Here is a 19924-nt window from a genome sequence, read left to right as displayed (position 1 = left end):
CAGGGCAGGATGACCCACAGGTGAAGTTTGCCTAGGGTAGGATGTCCCTAACCAATCAGTTTGAAGTACCCAGTCCCTTTGATTTAGCCAGTAATTCTTTTTGAGTCCTTCCCCGCTTTATGATATGCCAGTCACATTTTAGTTGTTCTGTGGCCTTCCTGCAGTATGCAATGGATCCCTACTAGGCGCTATGATGTATGCAAAGCCCTTGCCTTCCCCAAAGAAGTGTATAAAAAGTGCTGTCACTCTGGGCTCGGGGCTCTCAGTGCCCCCGGTTGTAGCCGTGTAACGAGGGAGACCAAGCTAGAGCTCGTAATAAAGATTCCTTTGTGTTTACATTGGTTCTGGTCTCTGGTGGTCTTTTGGGTAAGGATTCAGAACTCGAGCATCACAGTTTTTACATTGGTCACCCAGCTACTTGGAAATGAATCAGAGACTACGCACCTGGGAAAGCTAAGCACACTGGGAAGAAACTCCAAAAGGAAGTTCCAGAGACCCTGTTCTTGGGTAAGGCTGCACACTTGAGCACCACAAGATGAGCAAGGGAAGTTAATTTTTGTACTTGAAAACTTTAAGAGCAGAACTTTTACAATTGCTCTGAAGGCAATAGAAGGGGTTATGAGAGAAAAGGGCCCACAGAATGCCCCAGCAGGTGGCAGGTAGGGCAGCCCAGGTGCAGAAACAGACCGGTTACCCTAACCAGAGACTCAGCAGGCCTGAGTCCCCCAGGCAGGAAAGGAAAACAGTCCCAGCAGTTTTCTCAATCAGAAGGAAGTACTAGGAGTGAAAGGGTGTTTTTCATAACAAAGCTTAGAATGGGGAGACTCTCCCACCCCCACCCCAGGCCAGTAGAGCCTGGAGAGGGGTGGGTGTGGGTTAGGGAGCTACCTTCCCAGCTGCGGTAAGTACAGCCACTGGAGCCCTCCCCCTCCCTGGGGCAGTGTTGAGGGACAAAGCCCAGGTGACTGAGCCTTCAAGCGCAGTGTTCCCTGCTTGAACCAGCTCCTACTATTCAGTGTATGCAGGTCCCTTTCGAGACCCAACTGTCTCTTCTCAGAGCCTTTGGGGACAGGGGCACTGCCTCCCTCCTCATGAGTTTCTTCATCTTAGAGTTAGACGTGAACAATGGGGATATTCACATATGGACCAGTCTTTAAATTCTTGCAAGGAAAAGTAGTGACCATGGGGGGAAGGGATTAGAAGCTCCCAGACACAGCTGTCCAGGTCCGGTTGAGAGCAGTGAGGTCTTGGAGTGAGTCCCCCACCCGCCTGAGGATTAAACATTTAGGATGAAGGAACGCCTGAAAGTGGGTGGACAAATGGGCCCGTTTTTTTGTGGTTGTTTGTTTTTCCTTTTTGCCTTCAGGCCCTGTCCTGAGCTCTTTCACTCAAGGCTGGCGCTCTACCATCCGGAGCTGCAGTGGCACTTCTGGTGTCCTGGTGGCCAGCTGGAGATGAGTCTCATGGCTGGCGCTCTACCATCCGGAGCTGCAGTGGCACTTCTGGTGTCCTGGTGGCCAGCTGGAGATGAGTCTCGTGGACTTTCACTCAAGGCTGGCGCTCTACCATCCGGAGCTGCAGTGGCACTTCTGGTGTCCTGGTGGCCAGCTGGAGATGAGTCTCATGGACTTTCCTCCCGGGCTTGGCTTCAAACTCGGATCGCCGGCGCTCAGCCTTCCTAGTAGCTAAGATTACAGGCATTTAACAAAGCAAATACAAGTCCAGGAGCTGCGGTTCTGGCCCTCGGGTTGCTGCAGACGTGCGGCGGCTGGAGACACCGCTGCTTACCTACGACTCCTCGGCCGCCCGGGCGGGGCTCTCCGGCGGAGGATCCGGCGTGGCCCAGCCCACGGGAGGCTCCTGCTCCCCGAGCCCCGCCCGTCCACGGAGGCTCCTGCTCCCCGCGAGCCCCAGCCCCGTCCACGGAGGCTCCTGCTCCCCGACCCCGCCCGTCCACGGAGGCTCCTGCTCCCCGCGAGCCCCGGCCCCGTCCACGGAGGCTCCTGCTCCCCGACCCCGCCCGTCCACGGAGGCTCCTGCTCCCCACGATCCCCGCCCGTCCACGGAGGCTCCTGCTCCCCACGATCCCCGCCCGTCCACGGAGGCTCCTGCTCCCCACGATCCCCGCCCGTCCACGGAGGCTCCTGCTCCCCACGATCCCCGCCCGTCCACGGAGGCTCCTGCTCCCCGCCAGCCCCGGCCCCGTCCACGGAGGCTCCTGCTCCCCGCGAGCGCCGCCCGTCCCGCTCTTCACCTCAGCGCTCTTGTCTCGTCAGGGCCCGGCGGCTGCGCCGGCGGCCGGGACACCGCTGCACACAGCGTTCCCTCCCACTCCGCGGGAGTCGGGGCAGGCGTCCATCCGACGAACGCCGGGCTAATTCCAGGCCCCGGGACGTCGCCACCCCGGCCGCCGCCCCGGCCCAGCGGCCCGAGGCGGGTCCGGGGGGCGCCGCCCGGCCGTCTGCCGGCTCCGTCCCGGCCCCTAGCTGGGACACACGCCAAGCCAGCGGGGCGGGTCCCCTCGGGTTCCCGAGCTCGCACCAAGCTCCCTTCCGAGGCCTCGCTCCCCACGTGCAGGGCGGGAGGGCGAGGCAGGGGCGAGGGCGAGGAGGCGGGGCTACCGCAGGGGGCGGGGTCCTGCGGGGCGGAGGGGGCGGGGGCTGCCCGGAGGGGTGGGGCCTGGAGGTGGGGGCGGGGCCTGGTAGAGCGCAGCCTGGCCCGTGGGGCGGAGACCTGGAGACGTCCAGGGCGGTGGACGGACCGGAGGGGCGTGGCCTGGAGGCTGGGGGCGGGGCTACGCGGAGTGAGCGGAGCGGGACGCAGCCGGAAGGGCTGGTTCAGGGCGGGGCCTGGGCGGGGCGAGGCCGGGCGGGCGGGCTCCTGCGGCGGCGCCCACTTCCTCCGGAGCGCCGGCCCGGCGGAAGTGCGTCAGTTGTTATCCGCTCCGGGCTCCGCTGCTCCGGCGGCCGCCGCGCGATCCCGGCGCTCAGGAGCTCGGCCACCCGCCGCCGCCCCCGGCCGCCCCCCGCCGCCCGCCGGCCATTATGGAACGCGCCCTCCGGGGACCAGCCGGAGGCCGCTGAGCGCCGATCGTCCCCCGGGCCCGAGCGCCCGCGCCCGGCATGCCCGGCCCGGCCCTCCGTCCGGCCCGGCCCCGAGCCCGCGCGGCGACCTCGCAGCCCGACGGCGCGGCGTAGCAGGCGGCGGGGGGCGCCAAGGTCACCGCCGCGGGGCCGCCATGGAGGCCAAGGTCCGGCCGAGCCGGCGCTCGCGCGCTCAGCGGGATCGCGGCCGGCGCCGGGAGGCCGCCCGAGACGCCCGTGCGCAGAGTCCGTCGTCGGGCGACGAGCCGGAGCCCAGCCCCGGCAAGGAGAATGCGGGTCTCCGCGGCGCGCCGCCCCCGCGCCCCGCGCCCCGCGCCGCGCGCCCCCCGAGGCGGCGGCGGCGTGAGTCCAGCTCGCAGGAGGAGGAGGTCATCGACGGCTTCGCCATCGCCAGCTTCAGCACGCTGGAGGCCCTGGAGGTAGGTGGGCGCCACGCCCGGCCCCTGCCCGCCCGCGCGAGCCTCGGGCCGCGCTTCGCCGCCTTGCAGGACGCACGAGCCAGAGTGGAGGGCGCTGGGGCTGGGAGCAGGGCGTGGGCTCCGGGGGGCGGTGCCTGGAGGACCGCTTCGGGCTCCCCTGTGGAGCCCTCTCAGGTTCTGTGTGGAGGGGAGTAGGGTCCACCTGAGACTTCTCTTGTTGGTGGGTCGCAGCTTGCTGCCTCTAACACATAGGCAAAGACTATTGCGTGTCTGGCTGAGTTGTCATGGGCAGTATTTGCTGAGCAAGATACTAACTGCCCATCTTGTCTGAATTCGGAAGTGAAGCACTGCTAGGAAGATAGGGAGCAGGACGGAGACAGAGCTGCTGTGTCCCCAGAATCCAAGTGGGTTGAAATACTGGGAGGACCCTGCCACACCTCTGGGTCCTCAGGCCTAGAGTCCTCTATCTGTTCTTGAATGCTTGCTTGGGAATCCCTGTCTGCTGGGCCTTGAGTAGCAGGGATCATTGTCCTGTCCTTCACTCCCTTGGGGCATGGGCAGGTGGCCAGGGACCTCCAGTTTCCAAGGGTAAGCTTTGGGAAAGGGATGATCTTCACTTCCTGTCCCTAACGGAAGTTCTTACCAAGCTCATGCCCACTCCGGAGCCTTGCTCCGTCTGTAGAGAGAAAAGTTAGATGCTGACAACCAGGGGAAGTAATCCTGGGGCCAATTTGCCACTTCTGTCTAGACGGTTGGCTGGACAGAAATGTGAGCTGCCTGTGAGTACAGGACCAGGCAGGGTCTGGTAGCTTAGGCTTTCCTTGCTGTCCAGTGGTCTACATTGTGCATCCCTTGGAAACTTGAGAGGAATCCTAGACAGGAGCCAGGGTTCCCAAGATCCTCGGTGGAGTGGCCCATCTCCAGTATTGACACAACACTGCTCTGAACTGAGGAAAAAAATGAACCAGGGTTTCCTGACTTAGTGATTGATAATAATGATGGGAGTTTCCTGATAGTCTAGCCAGGCCCTGTGCCCTTGCTCTCTAGCTTACATACTGCTGATACTGTCCCATATGTGGAACTGCATACCTGCCCCACCTGTGTTTGCTGCCAGGAAGGGGAGAGGAAAAAAAACTAACTGTGGCCCAAGCCTTTGCATAGTCACCTGGGCTTGACTCAGCATCTCGGCACTGTCTCTGAGCTTCTTTTGCTCAAGGCTATTGCTCTACCACTTGAGCCACAGTGCCACTTGTGGCTTTTTCTGTTTGTATGGTACTGAGGAATCTAACCCAGCACTTCATATATGCTAGACAAGCACTCTTCCCTAAGCTACATTCCCATCCTCAATGGCTTTCTTACTCTTCTGCGCTAATACATTGGCCTCTTGAATTTCTGGCCTCATGGCTTTCTCACCTGCTGTTCTCTGCCTCAGTACTGTCTTGTGCAGTTGTAGGTCAGCCCAGATGTTGCTTTGAACTCATCTGGAGTGTCTTTTTACACACTCCTCCCCCATCTCATCCACTCTGTCCCTTATCCTCCACTCTGTGACATGACACTGGTTTCCCCTCTGCTGCTCCCCACAAGAATTCATCAGCTGGAAGAAAATGACCCTGGCTGGGAGTGTGGCCTAGTGGTAGAGTGCTTGCCTAGCATCCAAGAAGCCCTAGGTTCTATTTCTCAATACCACATGTACAGAAAAGGCTGGATGTGGTGCTGTCGCTCTAGTGATAGAGCACTCGCCTTGAGAAAGCTCAAGGACAGTGCCTAGGCCCTGAGTTCAAACCCCAGGACTGGCAAAAAAAAAAAAAAAAAAAAAAAAACCACAAGCACAAAAACGTGTGTGTGTGTGTGTGTGTAAAATAAAAAAAGAAAACAGGTCCTGTGTCCGTCTCCTATAAGCTATCAGTCCCCAGAACAGGGCCCAGCACATAGGGAGTACCTTGTGCCCATCTGTGCAGCGAGGGAGGGTGGGAGAGAGGAAAGAAATTGCCTTTCTGGAAGCCAGGCCGCTGCCTGAGGTCAGGAGCTGAACCCCTTTGGGTTTCAGTGCTCTGGCAGTGGTGGCTCTGGCTACCCTGTTTCCTGGACGGTGGGCAGTTGGTTTGGGGGACTTTCGCAGGCGTAGACCAGCAGGTGGTAGACTAGCTTGGGTCTTGGTGACATTCCCACAAACAGCACCCTGTGTTTCACATGTCTTTCTTTGCCCTTCTGAGCCTACTTCGGAGAAGTTCAGGCCATCTAGGCAGATCATAGCACTCAGTTTGGCAAGTGGAGTCTTGGTTAGCTTGATTCCTGCTGAAGTCTAGTGATTCTCCCCTAAGTTCAGGTAGTTCATAATCAACGTTCATTGTAATGAGTGGTTCAGTGATATTCAGTCTTCCAGTCCATTTTTATCGACTTGAAGTCATCACTCAAATGACCCTAAAAGGAGGCTGGTGAGCCTTACTCCCCGGACGGGAACATTGACTCATAGTGCATTGAATGCTACGGACACAGTCTGCGCAGTCAAGTGTGTGCTCCCTGTGGCGCCTATGTGGGAAGCGCAGAAGGAAGATGCCGGCTGCGTGCCCAGGGTCTGCAGTCACTCCTCCTCAGGCCTAGGGGCTATTCCACCTATTGACAACTGTTTGAGTGTAGCCCCTTCCAGGCGCAGTGGTAGATGTGAACCACTGAGCCGCAGGTCAGACCTAGGAGGTGGGTTTTCTGTTTGGAAGAGTTTGTTGCCTTTGAGCCCCTTGCTCTGCACGCCTCTTGCTCTATGTTCCTGGAGCCCACATAGCCTCCTCCTCCTCCTCCTTCTCCATACGCCGTGTTTGCCCCGCCCAGGGAGCAGTCCCTTTGAATATGTGTGGGGGACAGTAGTGCCCCGCCAGTGTCATGACAGGTGGTCAGCTGAGTGATCCACAGATTCAGGCCAGAAAGTCTTCATGCTGGTGCTGGGGATATGTGTTCAGGCTTTGCAGGCCTGAGCCTGATTCCTTTAGACCTTCTCTGTCAGCGTAGGATAAGGAAACAGGGACACTTGGCCAGTTTGGACTGGTAACTTTGTCTCCCTTTCCTGTGACAGCTATCTCCTAGTTGTACTGATGAGAGGTAACCGAGGGCCCCTGTTCCCCCCTCCCCTCTCCCCTCTTCCCTGTCTCTCCTGGAAGCCTTGGGTGAACAGCAGGAGCTGCTGCTGCTGTTCTCTGTCTGGGGAACACGTGTGGAACTTAGAGGAACTTCCTAGGTGGTACCAGATACAAGCCTCCGACCTCAGGCCACAGAACAGGTTATACTGGTACCTGTATCCCCTGGGAGGCAAGCCAAGCCCTGCTTTCTGCCCCAGGCAGACCTGTGTCTTGCTGGCTGACTGGCCCTGCATACCCACCCCCCACTTTGAATCTGAGTGCTTTGATTCAAGTACTGGGAGGTGGCCTTTACTTGGGAGTACATCTGCCACTGGCCTGGGCTTGAGCTCAGGGCCTGAGCACTGTCCTTAACTTTTCTCAAGGCTAGTAGTGCTCTACCACTTGAGCCACAACGCCACTTCTAGCTTTTTTCTACGTATGTGGTACTGAGAAATCGAGCCTGGTCTTTATGCATGCTAGGCAAGCACTCTACCACTAGGCCAAACTCCCAGCCCCCGACTGTCATTAATCTGTAAATTGTTTTTTTGTTTTATTTCAACCAGCAGACTGATTCACCTGATTCAAAAGGAAAGATAAAATGGGAAAGCTGGATGAGAAGGTGTCTTTGGGACACCTCCATGGAGCATGTGTGGGGCATACCAGGTACAGCTATAGCGTCCACATAGGGAAGGGGTCATTTCTTGCTTGCATGGGAGGTAAACTTGGAAAGGAGAATGCCTAAAATGCTAGCTATCGTGCATTTTTGTATTCCTTCATTCTCAGTTCAGTTTGTTACTTTGATAAATCACAAAAAAAAAACCAGCACAAACCCCAACCCCACCTGCTGTGCACACAGCAGTGCTTAAGAATTCCATATTAGCTGGACAGCCAGTGGCTCACGCCTCTAATTCTAGCTACTCCGGAAGCTGAGATCTGAGGATTGTGGTTCAAAGCCCGACTGGGCAGAAAAGTCCCCGTGAGACTCATCTCCAATTAACCACTTAAAAACAGGAAGGGGTGCTGTGGCTCATGTGGTAGAGCACTAGCCTTGAACACAAAGAGGCTCAGGGACAGCTCCCAGTCCCTGAGGTCTAGTCCCACAACCAACACAGAAAAAAAAAATCCACAATGGCCTTTCTAGTGTGCACCCAGTACCCTACCTTAAGACTGTCCTGGGTAAGCCGGCTGTGAATAGGGGAGCTTCTGCCAGCAGCATACAAGACCTCGGAGGCTAGTGTGTGAGCTGGGAGCCCGCAGGGGCTGTTGAGATTTGGAGATGCCTTTTCTGGGCTGTGTTTTGGAGGTTCCAGTGGGTGCTCTGAGGGCATGGTAGGCTGGCACCTGGCCATCTCTACATGGACAGGAATGGAGCTGCAACATGAGGGTATCTGGGCTTAGTGTTAGTGAGAAGAGCCCAGGCAAAGGACAGCTTTCCATTCAGGAATCTCAGCCTCCTGGTCTGTAGGTGGAGAAACGGAGCCCAGTGAGGCCATGTACTTTGTCCACAGTCATGCAACTGAAGTCTGGAGCCTTGGACAATGGTGGGGCATCCAGAGGAGGTGTTAACCTCAGTCCCTCCCAGAAAATCACAGCTGTGGGTAGTGACTGGTCCTTCTTATAGCGAGGAAATGGACATGGCATATAAAAGCAAGATGATTCCTGGCTGCCCAACCCTCATGAATGCTACTCTATCCTGAGTAGCACCAAATCCCTATAGGAGCCCCCAGCTCTTGACCTGCCTTGGCTAGCACTGTGGTAGAGCAGAGCTTGCACCTGGTCCCCTTTTGCTCCCAGAAAGGCCACACTTCCTCCTTCTGTGCTACCATCCTCAATATCCCCTGCCCTGTTACAGCCTTGCCCTTCCCGCCTCACGAGTCTGTCTGGAGCTTCCAGATCTTTCTGTGTCCCTACTGTGGCCAGCCTGCCTCCTTACAGTTCCTCTACACTAACTGTACACGTCACACTTGGGCCTTGGAATTAGCTCTGCTCTGCCTGGAAGGTTCTTACCCTAAGTGTATCTGTGGGCTGGCAAACCTGACAGACTGCTCTACTTGAATTCTTCCTGTCGTGCCCTTGTTGCCTGGTAGCCTGCAACTCTGCTTGTGTCCAGGACACATGTTCATAGTGGGGAGGATACTAAATTGCAGATATAGGTATTGTGTATTTATGGCTTCTCTAGGCATCCTGGTTTGGTCACCTTTGGTGTGTTTAATTTGTGCCAGTACTGGGGTTTGAACTCACGGCCTGGTTCCTGACCTGCTTTTGCTCAAAACTAGTGTTCTACCACTTGAGCCACAGCTTTACTTTGGGTGGCTGCTTTTTTTTTTTTTCTTTCTTTTTTTTTTAGTAGTAGAAGTAGTAGTAGTTTATTGGAGATAAGAGTCACAGACTTTCTTGCCCAGGCTGGGTGAGCTATGGGCATCTGGCTTATTTATTTTAAAATTTGTTTATTTTTAAATTTGTGCAAGTACTAGGGCAGAACTCAGGTCCTTGTGCTCTTGCTTGGCTTTTTCACTCAAGCCTACTACCACTTGAGCAATGCTTCCATTTCTGACTTCTTTTTTTTTTTTTGGCAGTCCTGGGTCTTGAACTCAGGGCCTGAGCACTGTCTTGGGCTTTCTCAAGGCTAGAGCTCTACCACTTGAGCCACAGCACCATTTTTGGCTTTTTCTATGTATGTGATACTGAAGAATCGAACCCTGGTCTTTGGGCATGCTAGGCATGCATTCTACACTAGGCCAAACTCCCGGCCCACTTCTGACTTCTTAATGATTAATGGAGTTAAGAGTCTCCAGGTCAGGACTGGGTGTGTGTCTTAGTGGTAGAGTACTTACCTAGCATGCATGAAGTCCTGGGTTCAGTTCCTCGGTACCAGAAAAAGCCAGAAGTGGTGCTGTGGCTTCAGTGATAAAAGTGCTAGCCTTGAGCAAAAAGCAAAAGCAGCTTAGGGACAGTGCCCAGGCACTGAGTTCAAGCCAGGCCTAGGGGAAAGAAAGAGTGCTACTTGCCACCTGTTATTCGCACCAAAACAATCTTCTGAGGTCTCCCTCAGGCCGTTGGCCAGTACTGTAGTGCCTTACTGTATTGGGTAGCATGTCCAAAGCGGAGCCTCCATGCTGCCATTTGTAAGCATCCATGCATTTTCTTCCTTTGAGAGGTCTTTTCTGTCCCCACCTTCTGTGCTCAGCATCTCACATGGACCTGGACAAGGAAACATCTGGGCCTTGCTCACTGAGCCCGAGTTTTCTCTCCTGTGTCCCAGGGATGTTGCTACTTTGCACTGTTGAGCTATCTTCACACTTGGGGCGTAGCTTTGCATGGCCTAGACAGCAGGGTCCTATCCAGACTGCTGGGGCTAGGGCTCTGCCGTCACCTGCCTGTAGGGGTCTGTGGCTGTTGTGTTCCACAGGCTGTTGTATTCCTGTTGGGAGCCACTCTCATCTTTTCCTGTACTGTGAAACAAAGTGGCACAACTGCTTTCTCAGAACTGACCAGAGAATCAGGCAATAGTGGCTTAAGCTTGTAATCCTAGCTACTCAGGAGGCTGAGATCTGAGGATTGCATTTTTGAAGCCAACTGGATAAGAAAGTCTGAGACTGGCCATGTGGCTCACGCCTATAATCCTAGCTACTCAGGAGGCTGAGATCTGAGGATCAAGGTTCAAAACCAGCCTAGGCACAAAAGGACCTGAGACTCTTATGTCCAGTTAACCACTAGGAAACAGGAAGTGGGCCTTGGCTCAAGGGTAGGGTGGTAGCCTTGAGCTAAAGAGCTCAGGGACAGTGCCCAGGCCAAAGTTCAAGCCCCATGAGTCTGAGACTCTTTATCTTCAATTAAGCACTAGAAAGCAGGAAGTGGAGCTGTGGATCAAAGTGGTAGAATGCTAGCCTCAAGCAAAAAAGTTCAGGGACAAGGCCCAGATCCTGAGTTCAAGCCCTATGACCAAAAAAAGAACTGTGTTCTCAGATCCTGGTGTACAGCCTTTTTAATTGCTGGTCAGTTAAACAACATGATTTTTGGTGGGGCCACAGATCATGGAAGAAACTGGGACACTTGGCTAGAAGCAGGTTAGGGGTGAACAAGGAGGGTGCTGACTCCACAGTTGGGGAGAAAGAATGTCTGCATTTTCAAGGTCAGAGGTCCCTTGGAGACAGGATCTGTGAACTGAAGCCAAGATGGAGACAATAAGATGATCTGGCTCAGCTCTGTCCATGCGAAAGGCCCATCCAAGTCCATGCCACATGGTGCGGGGTTCCGGTCAGCCTACGTCAGCACCCGCCACACTTCTCCACCTAGACTCCACTTGGACCCCTGTTACCTCAGCTCCTCAAGACTAGTATGCAGGCCTCAGAGAGCCTTCAGTTTCCCACAGGCCAGATTTCAGGCTCAAGGTTGGACTCCAGTTCGTTGTCTCATCTGTTAAAGCAACCTGGCCTGGGTCTCTGATCCCTTCTTAGTGACCAGAGGGCAAACCCTGACCCCTTCCATGTTGCCTGTAGCTCAGTCATTTTTCCCTATGTAAAGGACAACATCCTGGGAGTCTCTGGGTCTCTGCGTCAAGACCAGGGCTGGGTGCCATTGGCTCATGCATGTGGCTGATGCCTGTAATCCTAGCTACTCAGGAAAGTCTGTGAGATTCTTATCTCCAATTAACTGTCAGGAAAACGGAAGTAGTGCTGTGGCCCATGGTGTGTGTGTGTGGGGGGGGGCATATAGTGGCTACACAAGTGCCCTTTAGTGGCATGGATGTGCCTGGCTGTCTTCTCCACAGCCTCAGATACTACTTTCTGTGAACTCCTGGAGGAATGTATTAGACACACTGGAAGCTCATATACCAGTTGTTTGTATCTACCTGGTCCAGGAGCCCTGATGACTGGGCTCTGCCTGTGCTTGTCTCTCAGTGAGAGCCTTTGTACATTTCCCAGCAGGGCAGCCATTCTTCTCCAAGCTCCTGGAAACAGGCTCAGAACTTCTCAGCTTTATCTGTTAGTTGGGTCTAGGAGACAAGTGTGTGAGCTCCATCTAGGTACATTGTTGAAAATCTACGGGCTTCTCTTACACTTGTATAGTCCTGTGTCTCCCTGGGCCTTGTTTTCCCCATCTGCAAGGAGGATAATGAGGTGAGATTGCCTTTACTCCTGCCTTCTGATGATAGGACAGGGCTTCTTCCTTGTTCACTCTCCGCAGCCTTGCTCTGGTTTCTCTCACCTGAGTGAGTCTCATGGACTGTCCTGTCTAGGCTGGCTCTGAACCGGGATCCTTAGGTCTTAGCCTCCTGAGTAGCCAGGATTCAAGGCCTGAGCCACCGTGCCCTCTGGATGCCTAAACACATTCCCCTTGCACTTTGTCCTTTTGTTTTTTGTTTTTGTTTCCAGTTCTGCGGTCTGAACTCAGGGCCTGAACACTGTCCTTGGGCTTTTCTTAAGGCTAGAGCTCTACCACTTGAGCCACAGCACCGCTTCTGGTCTTTTCTATGAGGAATTGAACCCGGGTCTTCCTGTATGAAGACCCTAGGCAGCTACTCTATTACTAGGCCACACTCCCAGCCCTCTTTCTCTTCTTAAGTGTGGAAAAGTCATGTGTTTAGAGTGTACAGAACCTAGATCCACAAGTAACACTATGGAGCCAGGCCTGGTCAGTACTCCCCCATGAAAATTGTCACCCTTGGGGGATTTCCTTTGTCCTGCTCAGCCTTGAGCCAAGAGGAATTCTGCCAAAAGAAGACATTGGGATTGAAAGGCAGGTTGGCAGTGAGAGAAACAAATACATCAGGCTCAGAGTGTATCTCAGAGGCTAACCCCAGAACCACTTGCTGGGCCAACCATGTGGACATGAGCTGGGTCGGCATTCTGTAAAGGTCCCACTGGGTAACATACCAGGCCACAGTGCTGGGCACAGTGCAGGATCTTGACAGGTCTGAAAGAATGGTAAAAATCTTCACAGGGCCCTGGGTGGGTTTGCAGCAGCACCAGGTATGGCAGGCTGGGTTGGTTGTGTCACCTGGGCCTCTGATGCGCTGATATAATGCCCCACCTGAACCCCAGCATAGTGATAGTATGAGCAAATGTATCCCCGCCTCATGTGGCAGTCCTGATTGTGAGAGCCACGTGCCAACAGCAGGGTCTTGGAACTGGGACATAGCCAACATGGTCTGGAAGCCCCTGGAGTGCACAACGGGTAAGTGAGGCTGTGGGATGCGTCTCTCTGGTGCATATGACACATAAGTTATGTGGACAGGAGCAGGAGGCTGTCATCACTCACCACTTGGGCTTGAGCTGCAGAGGGAGATTGATGGGTCTGCATGGAGAGCTCTGGGTCTACTTTTCTTAGCTATGCGGGTACTTACCCCCACACCAGCGTGGGAGGTGGGGACTGCCTTCAGAGCATCTGTGCTAGGGCAGAGATGTCTGATTAAGCATGAAACATTGTTTGGGTGGTGGCAAACCACTGTCCAAATAAAAAGTAAATAAGCAAGTTCAAAATGAGGAGGGCAAGAAGGAAAGCAACTTCAAATAAAGTGGCAGGCAGGGGAAGTGGCCATGAGCGGGAGAACAGAGATTGGCTAAGGCCCCAGGGCCAATATGAATAAGATTGTAGGCTCGGTGGAGATGCATTGAGGCCAGGCAAGAACTGGTGAGGAGACCTTACTGGGTGTGAGGGGCCCTGAATTTCTTCCTGAGCTCAAAAGTGTGACTCCTCAGGTTCCCCCAATTAATGGGCTTTCCTGTCTCTCTATGCAGAAGGATATGGCCCTGAAGCCACATGAGCGGAAAGAGAAGTGGGAGCGTCGCCTTATCAAGAAACCCCGGGAGTCAGAAAGTTGTCCATCTGCAGAGCCCAGTGAGAGCAGGCAGTCCCTGGAGACAGCCAGCCCAGGGCAGGACTTGGACCCTCAGTGCGACGAAGGGGCCAGGAAGGTTCCACTACAACCCTCTAAGCAGGTAAGTGCCCGACCCCTCCCTTGGGCATTGTGATGGGTCTTCCCCCACCTGGACACAAACAAATCAGCATCTGACCTGCCTGGCAACGCGCTCCATCGTTGTTGGGCCCAGGGCAGACAACTGGGAGCTAGGCTGGCTGTAGAGGTACAAGAACTTGCCTGGGCCCAGCTGGAGAGGCCTGCCTGGGCCAGTGCTGCTGCCTCTTCCAGGATGGCAAGGGTGTGTGCTGTCCAGGGTAGGTGACAGTACCAAGCTGGTAGGCCGGCCCCGTCTCCCGCTGCGTCCGTCAGGTTCCGTCGACTGTAGGTATCCGGGAGTGCCCCATGTGTCTGTTTGAACCGGGAGACCAGGCCCACTCTGGGCATGGTTCTGGGCTCCAGTGTGTGCACGCCACGCCATCTTCCAAACTGCAGCCTGGGGAGAGGAGCTGTTCAGCCACGAGACGTGTCATTAGCGGTCCAGGCTCAGCCAGGAAAGAGGGCTGCCTGCCTGGACGGGGTAAGGGCTGAGGCCAAGAAAGGGTTCCTAGAGAAAGTAGAAGCTGGGCTAGGGCTACCCTGAGCCGGGCTGGTCCCGGGCACCACTCAGGTCGCAGTTGTGTTCTCTCCAGGGACCTGAAGTCCACACCTTTCTTTTCAGTGTTTGAGGCTCTCCTTGGAGCTCTCTTGCTTGGGAAGTGGGCTCTACAGAGGGAGCAGCATGTCTCAGGGACCCGGGCTGGATGGGGGGGGTCTGCAGGCACACCTGCCCAGGTGGACACGTGCTCTTTCTTCCATGCAGGTGTGCTCCCCAGAAGGGGGGCCGCTCCCAGCCAGCCCTTGGCACCAGAGCAGTCCGGCCCAGCAACAGCAACAGCTCCAGCCCAGCCAGCCCAGCCAGCCCAGCCAGCCCCAGGGGCCCCTCCCAGCCCCGTGTCAGCGCTGCCAGCCCCGTCGGGCATCCCCGGACCCTAGGGAGCCCTGCCAGCCACAACAGCCACCCCTGGGTCAGCACAGCTGGCCCCAGCGGTCACTTGTAGGCCTGAAACAGCCTGGCCAGCCCCAGCGGTCTCTCCTGGGCCCCGGTCAGCACTGCCGGCCCCAGCGCCTGGTTCCAGCCCCAGATCAGCTCTGCCAGGACCAGCATTCACGCCTGGCTCAGCCCTGCAGGCCCCTCTGGGCACTCCCTGGCCCCAGGCTTCGCAGCCAGCGCCTGCAGTCCCTCTCTGCTCCAGGGCACCGCTGCCGCCCACAGCGGTCCCTGCTTACTTGTCACCTCTGCCGTCCGCAGCGGTCCCTGTTGCCTCCCTGTCACCCCTGCCGGTCCCAGATGGCTGAGTGGCATTGCTGCCGGCCTCTGCGGTCATCGGCTCCACCATGTGTTTGTGGCCGGCCTTGTGGAGCCGCTTTGGTTCGGTGCTGCCGGCCTCTGCGGGCCCCAGTAACCCAGTGCCAGCAGTGCCGGCACTCGCAGTCACTCTTCATCATGCATCCGTGCCACCAGCCTTCCAGCTCCTTTGTTGGCCAGTGCTGCTGCTGCCGCCCTCGACAGCCACTTCTAGCCCATTGTCGGCATAGCCAGCCTCACAGGTCCCTCCTTGGCCAGCCCAGCCGCCCCCAGCAGTCACTGCAGGGCCCCAGACAGCCCCAACAGTCTGTGGAAGGCCCAGAGCAAACTGTCCCTCCCAAACCTTCCCTGCCGGGCCCCAGACAGTCACACCAACAGAAACGATCCCTCCTGAGCCCGGAGCAGTCCCAGACATCCAATCAGCCGCTCAGGGGCTCAGAGAATCCCTGCCAACCCTTGCAGTGTCTTTTGGGCCCAGGCCAGCCTCGAAAACCTCAGCCATTGCTACCCATCCCTGATCGCCCTTCGCTTCTAGGACAGCCAGGCCCATCCCGTCGGCCTCTCCTGAGACCCCTGTGTCAGCCAAGGCGGCAGTCCTTGCTAGACCTGGTGCCCACCCGTCAGTCCCAGCCTTCACTCCTGACTCTGGGCCATCCCTGTCGTCCCCTGAGGTCTCGGTGGACTCGATACTCTGCCCCAGGGGTGGCCCGCCATGCTCCGTCTGTAAGCCCTGGAGCCTGACGCCCACAGGTACTTCCTTGGATGGATTTTTGCAGGCCACGCAGAGTGAACCTTGTCAGTGGGGTCCTTAGTGCCAACACTCCTGGCCCTGCAGGCTGGAGGTGCTTTGCTGGACTGGCCTGAGGCTTCCACATAGGGCCTGCCTGATGGTCATTTGAAGTAAGGCAGGGACCCCAGCTGTGCTAATCAGGCCTCTGTTCACTGTGCCAGATGCAGAGAGCATAAACCCAGAATCTTCCCCCTGCCGCCACCTGTGCTGTCAAGGCCTCTTGGTGTCACAGTTTCCCCATATGTGCAGCTTTGTGATGTATACTCTCTGGGAAGGCGTGAAGCCTACTGACTCCCTCAGCAACTGTTTGTGCCTCTAACTGCCAACACTATCTCTGCATCTCTGAGTACCCATGCACATGTGTGGGTGCACAGGTATGCATGTGTGTCTGTGTGGTACACCTGGCCATGTTGGCATGTGCGATGGGCGTGGCAGCCCACCCCTTCTGGCCATTGCACGCTCTGCCTCCAAGTAGAGTAGACTAGCCTAGGCGAACTCTGGTCAGCAGGTGAACTCTGAGGAGCAGGTTTCAAATTCCAGCCCTCTTCTGGTGTCCGCCTGAGGGTTCTCGAACTGCAAGGTGGGTGGGAGCCAGAATCTGCTGGGCAAGTTTGGAAAGCCTCCTTTGGGGCCTTCTCCAGCTTGTCCTTGGCTGTGCTTGGTTCTGTTCTTGCCTGCCCTCATTCAGACAGGCCTTACCTATGTAGGCTGTCCCTGTGCCTGCCTGTTCTGTAGCCAACCACCTGGAATCAGGGTAGCCCCACCCAGCTCTCCTGGAGTCCCTGCAAGGGTGAGCTCAAGGGGAAGCTGGTGCCCAGAGGAAGGAGGAGCTTCCTGCGACGGTCACCAAGCCCTGTGGGAGCCTAGGGTCATGGTTCCAGGCCCACGCACCTGCTGACCCTCCGCCTTTCCCTTGCCTACTTACTTGTGAGGACCCTGGGCCCTACAGTCTGGCCCCATCCCCAGGCGTGGCAGCTCTGAGCCCTGCCCACACCCTGGGTAGGTCCCCTTTCTGGTGCTCACCTAAGGCCTCTGTCCTATGAATTCGGGGCTTATTTTTCTGATTAAAGAGAATAAAATGCCATGTGATCATTTTTAATAACAGTGTTAGTGTTCATAATTTAAAAAGAACTTGTCTTCTAATGTGGGCTTTCACATCTGGATTTGGCTCTCAGTCATTAAGTCCTAAGCAGAGGAAGACCCAGGGAACCCTTCTGTGCCACCCAGCGTGGCCTCGCTGGAGAGTGGCCATCCAGGCCACTGTGCTCCCTGTGAAGGCATGACCAGGTCCTCTCCAAGCCCGTCCCACCGCTGGCCAGTTGTGTATTATGTAGCCGAGTCCACTCAAGGGGCTGTATTCCCTTTGTGTGTGTGTACATGGGGGAACCTAGGATTTCAATCAAGGCCCGTGGCCCTGGACAGAGCCTGACTTGGATTGCCCGTTTGGGCTGGATTAGGGAGGGTTTCTCTGGCAGCTGCCACGGCCTCAGTGCCTGATACTGTTGTGCACCAAGAGTAGTGAGGCAAGAACAATCCTTCCCCCACAGAACACCACAGCCTGTCCCTCTGAAGACAGGGCTGGGGGGGTCTGTGCAGGCCTGAATGGGCCTGAATGAGCTAGGAGTGCAATGGGCAGGGAGAGGGGCTTTCTGAGTGGCTACAGTCTTGGGCATTTCTGGGCTGGCAGGTCCCTGGGTTGCTCTTGAAGGATGGAAACCAAATGACAGTGGGCAGCTCTGTAGGGAGAGAGACTGAAGCCAGCTGGGTCCTGTGGCCTGAGCAGAGGTGGCCTAGTAGACACTTGCTGAGGAAGCCACATGGGTTTCAAGTGACCCTAGAACAACTTAGGTGGCTTGACCTTGAGCCCCTTGGAAGGCTGGACCTACCAGGGCCTGGCCCAGGTGTGCCAGATCCTTGAATAAATGTTTCCATGTGACAGCCAGTGACCGGAGCAATGCTCCTGTCCTTGGGGTGAGAGCAGTGGCCCTCACTGGTGCCAGATGTGTGGTGGGGCAGGGAATGGCTGGCATAGGCACCAGTGGCTCATGCCTGTAATCCTAGCTACTCGGGAGGCTAGGATCTGAGGATTGTGGTTCAAAGCCAGCCCAGGCAGGAAAGGCCATGAGATTTTTATTTCCAGTTTACCACTAGAAAACTGGAAGCGGCACCGTGGCTTGAAGTGGTAAAGTACTAGCTTTGGGCTCAAGGGCAGTATCCAGGCCCTAGGTTCAAGCCTCATGTCCGACCAAAAAAAAAAAAAAAAAAAGATTAAAGGCATAGCTTAAGTGGTACCTAGCATGCCCAAGCCCTGAGTTCGATCCCCAGTACCACCAAAAAAAAGCAGAAAGGAAGGTATGGGGCCATGTGGTCATGAGGTGGCCTCCCTGGCCGGTTGAGCCCACCTCACACAGGACTCAGAACCTGAAGTCCAGGCAAAGTTGGATATCTGGGAGGGGCAGGTTTCAGTCAGCGCTGTGTTCATAAGCATGATAAACAGAATGGATATATGGAAAGCACAAGTGGGTTTTTTTTGGTTTGGTTTGGGTTTTTTACAGTCCTGGGCCTTAAACTCGGCCTGAGCACTGTCTTTGGGCTTTCTCAAGGCTAGCGCTCTGCCACTTGAGCCACAGCACCACTTCTAGCTTTTTCTGAGTATGTGGTACTGAGGAATCGAACCCGGGTCTTCGTGCATGCTAGGCAAGCACTCTACCACTAGGCCACACTTCCAGCCATGAGTTATATCCTTGTGCTGCATGAGACCCACCGCAGGGAGGGCACAATCACCACAAGACCTATGGCCCTGCACTTGATCTGCGGCACGGGAAGAAGCCCATGCAGTGGGGAGCCAGGGACAGCCATGCCCTGCAATGAGCCTTGTGGTACCTACACCAGGGTCTAGAGAGTACATGAGGAGTTGGGACTTAAGCCTAGGAAGTGCAGGGTTATGGGGTGGGAGAAGCAAAACACTTTGGAGATGGTCACAACTCAGCTCCTTTCAGCATCCCATTGCATAGCTTAAGACGAGGGGACTTAGGCAGGTCTCAGCTGAACTGAGAGGTACCCACCCCCCCGGGAGGCTCCGGGGTTCCTCAGGCTCCTTTGCAGGTGACCCTTGTCTAGAGCAGGCCCAAGAGTGGAAGCTCTGGGCTGGCTCCTGGGGAAGGAGGTGTGTGGAATGGCTGGGAGGCCAGAGCATGAGTGAGCCCTGCATGTGGAACGTGTCTTTACTCTGTTGTGTCTGCTCAGCCTGCCTAGAGGGGTCCTGAGGTTCAGGTGGCTGAATATACCTACGCAAGCGCACCAGAGCATTGGGGCAGGTGCTAGAGGAACAGCGTGGACAGCAAATGGTGGCACACGCACATTTTATGGGCATATACAAGACAGTATGTGTGGGCTATGTGTGGCTGCGTCTGTGGTCTGTGATGGGGATTATTTCTAGGATATAAGACTCCGCTCCACAGAATGTACAGGAAATAAGTCCTTCAGAGTTAAAAAAGAAAAAAGAAAAGTAACTGTCATCTAATGAAGAGTGACAAATAACAGATAACCCACCTACAGGGTTCCATTGCTGAGTCAGAGTTGGGACCTCCCTCCCGTGTCCCAGGAGAGTGGAGGTGGCCCTCTGTGAATTGTGAAGCAGAAAGCAGTGGCCTGCTTCTCATTGCTCATTTATATGGATGGCTATTTTCACCCTTCCCTGGCCTCCTTCCTCACCCGGTGCCATACTTGGCAGCTCTGAACCAGACATTTAGTGTTCATGCAGTGTTTTGGGTCCAACCCTTGTCGGCTTGATCCCACAGCCTCCCTAAACTGCTGCCCCAGGAGGCAGGGCCTGGGTGGCGAGTGATAGGGTCGTCCTCCACTGCAGCTCCAGCCCAGCTGCCCCAAAGCTGATGCTGGGGTCTTGCTCCCGGTAGAGCTGGAAGTCTGCTCCTTACAGCTCCCAGTGATGCCCCTCAGAGAGGAATTCCAGACAGTCGGGAACATGGCTCCCCACGGAGGCTGATGGGCCCGAGCATGTGGGGAGGGGCTGGGCAGGAAGACCTTGAACATCACTGGCAGTGCCAATGTTTGCACTGGGGTAAGAACACCCCGTTGTGGTCCAGGCGGTGACAAGCGGGGCACTGGCTCCCGAGCCCTGAATCTTGCTTCTCTCTGCATCTGGATCCTCAACGTGACCTGTATGGTCCGGGTTCTGTCTAGGTCTCAGCAGCTTGTCAGCCTCACAGGAAGG

The 19924-nt window shown here is 55.9% G+C and overlaps 1 protein-coding gene across 3 annotated transcripts in view; it reads left to right on the top strand.

Annotated features, from left to right (window-relative positions):
- The first annotated feature begins 2979 nt into the window (after window positions 1-2979).
- Fbrsl1 (fibrosin like 1) overlaps window positions 2980-19924 on the top strand; it is a 53575-nt gene continuing 36630 nt past the window's right edge. Inside the window, exons 1-3 of one of the 3 annotated variants that reach the window (XM_090320340.1) lie at window positions 2980-3523; window positions 13374-13574; window positions 14355-15650. In XM_090320340.1, the coding sequence (XP_090176466.1) occupies window positions 3239-3523; window positions 13374-13574; window positions 14355-15641 (1773 nt within the window). In that variant the 5' untranslated portion in view covers window positions 2980-3238 and the 3' untranslated portion in view covers window positions 15642-15650. Of the gene's footprint in view, window positions 3524-13373; window positions 13575-14354; window positions 16784-19924 lie in introns of those variants that run through there. The other 2 variants (XM_090320339.1, XM_090320341.1) reach the window with 2 other exon arrangements.

Source organism: Megascapheus bottae, chromosome 28 (genome assembly GCF_031878675.1).
Source record: "Megascapheus bottae isolate mThoBot1 chromosome 28, mThoBot2.hap1, whole genome shotgun sequence".
Taxonomy (NCBI): domain Eukaryota; kingdom Metazoa; phylum Chordata; class Mammalia; order Rodentia; family Geomyidae; genus Megascapheus; species Megascapheus bottae.
Note: the sequence above shows the minus strand (reverse complement) of the source record. Positions and strands in the feature narration are given on the sequence as shown.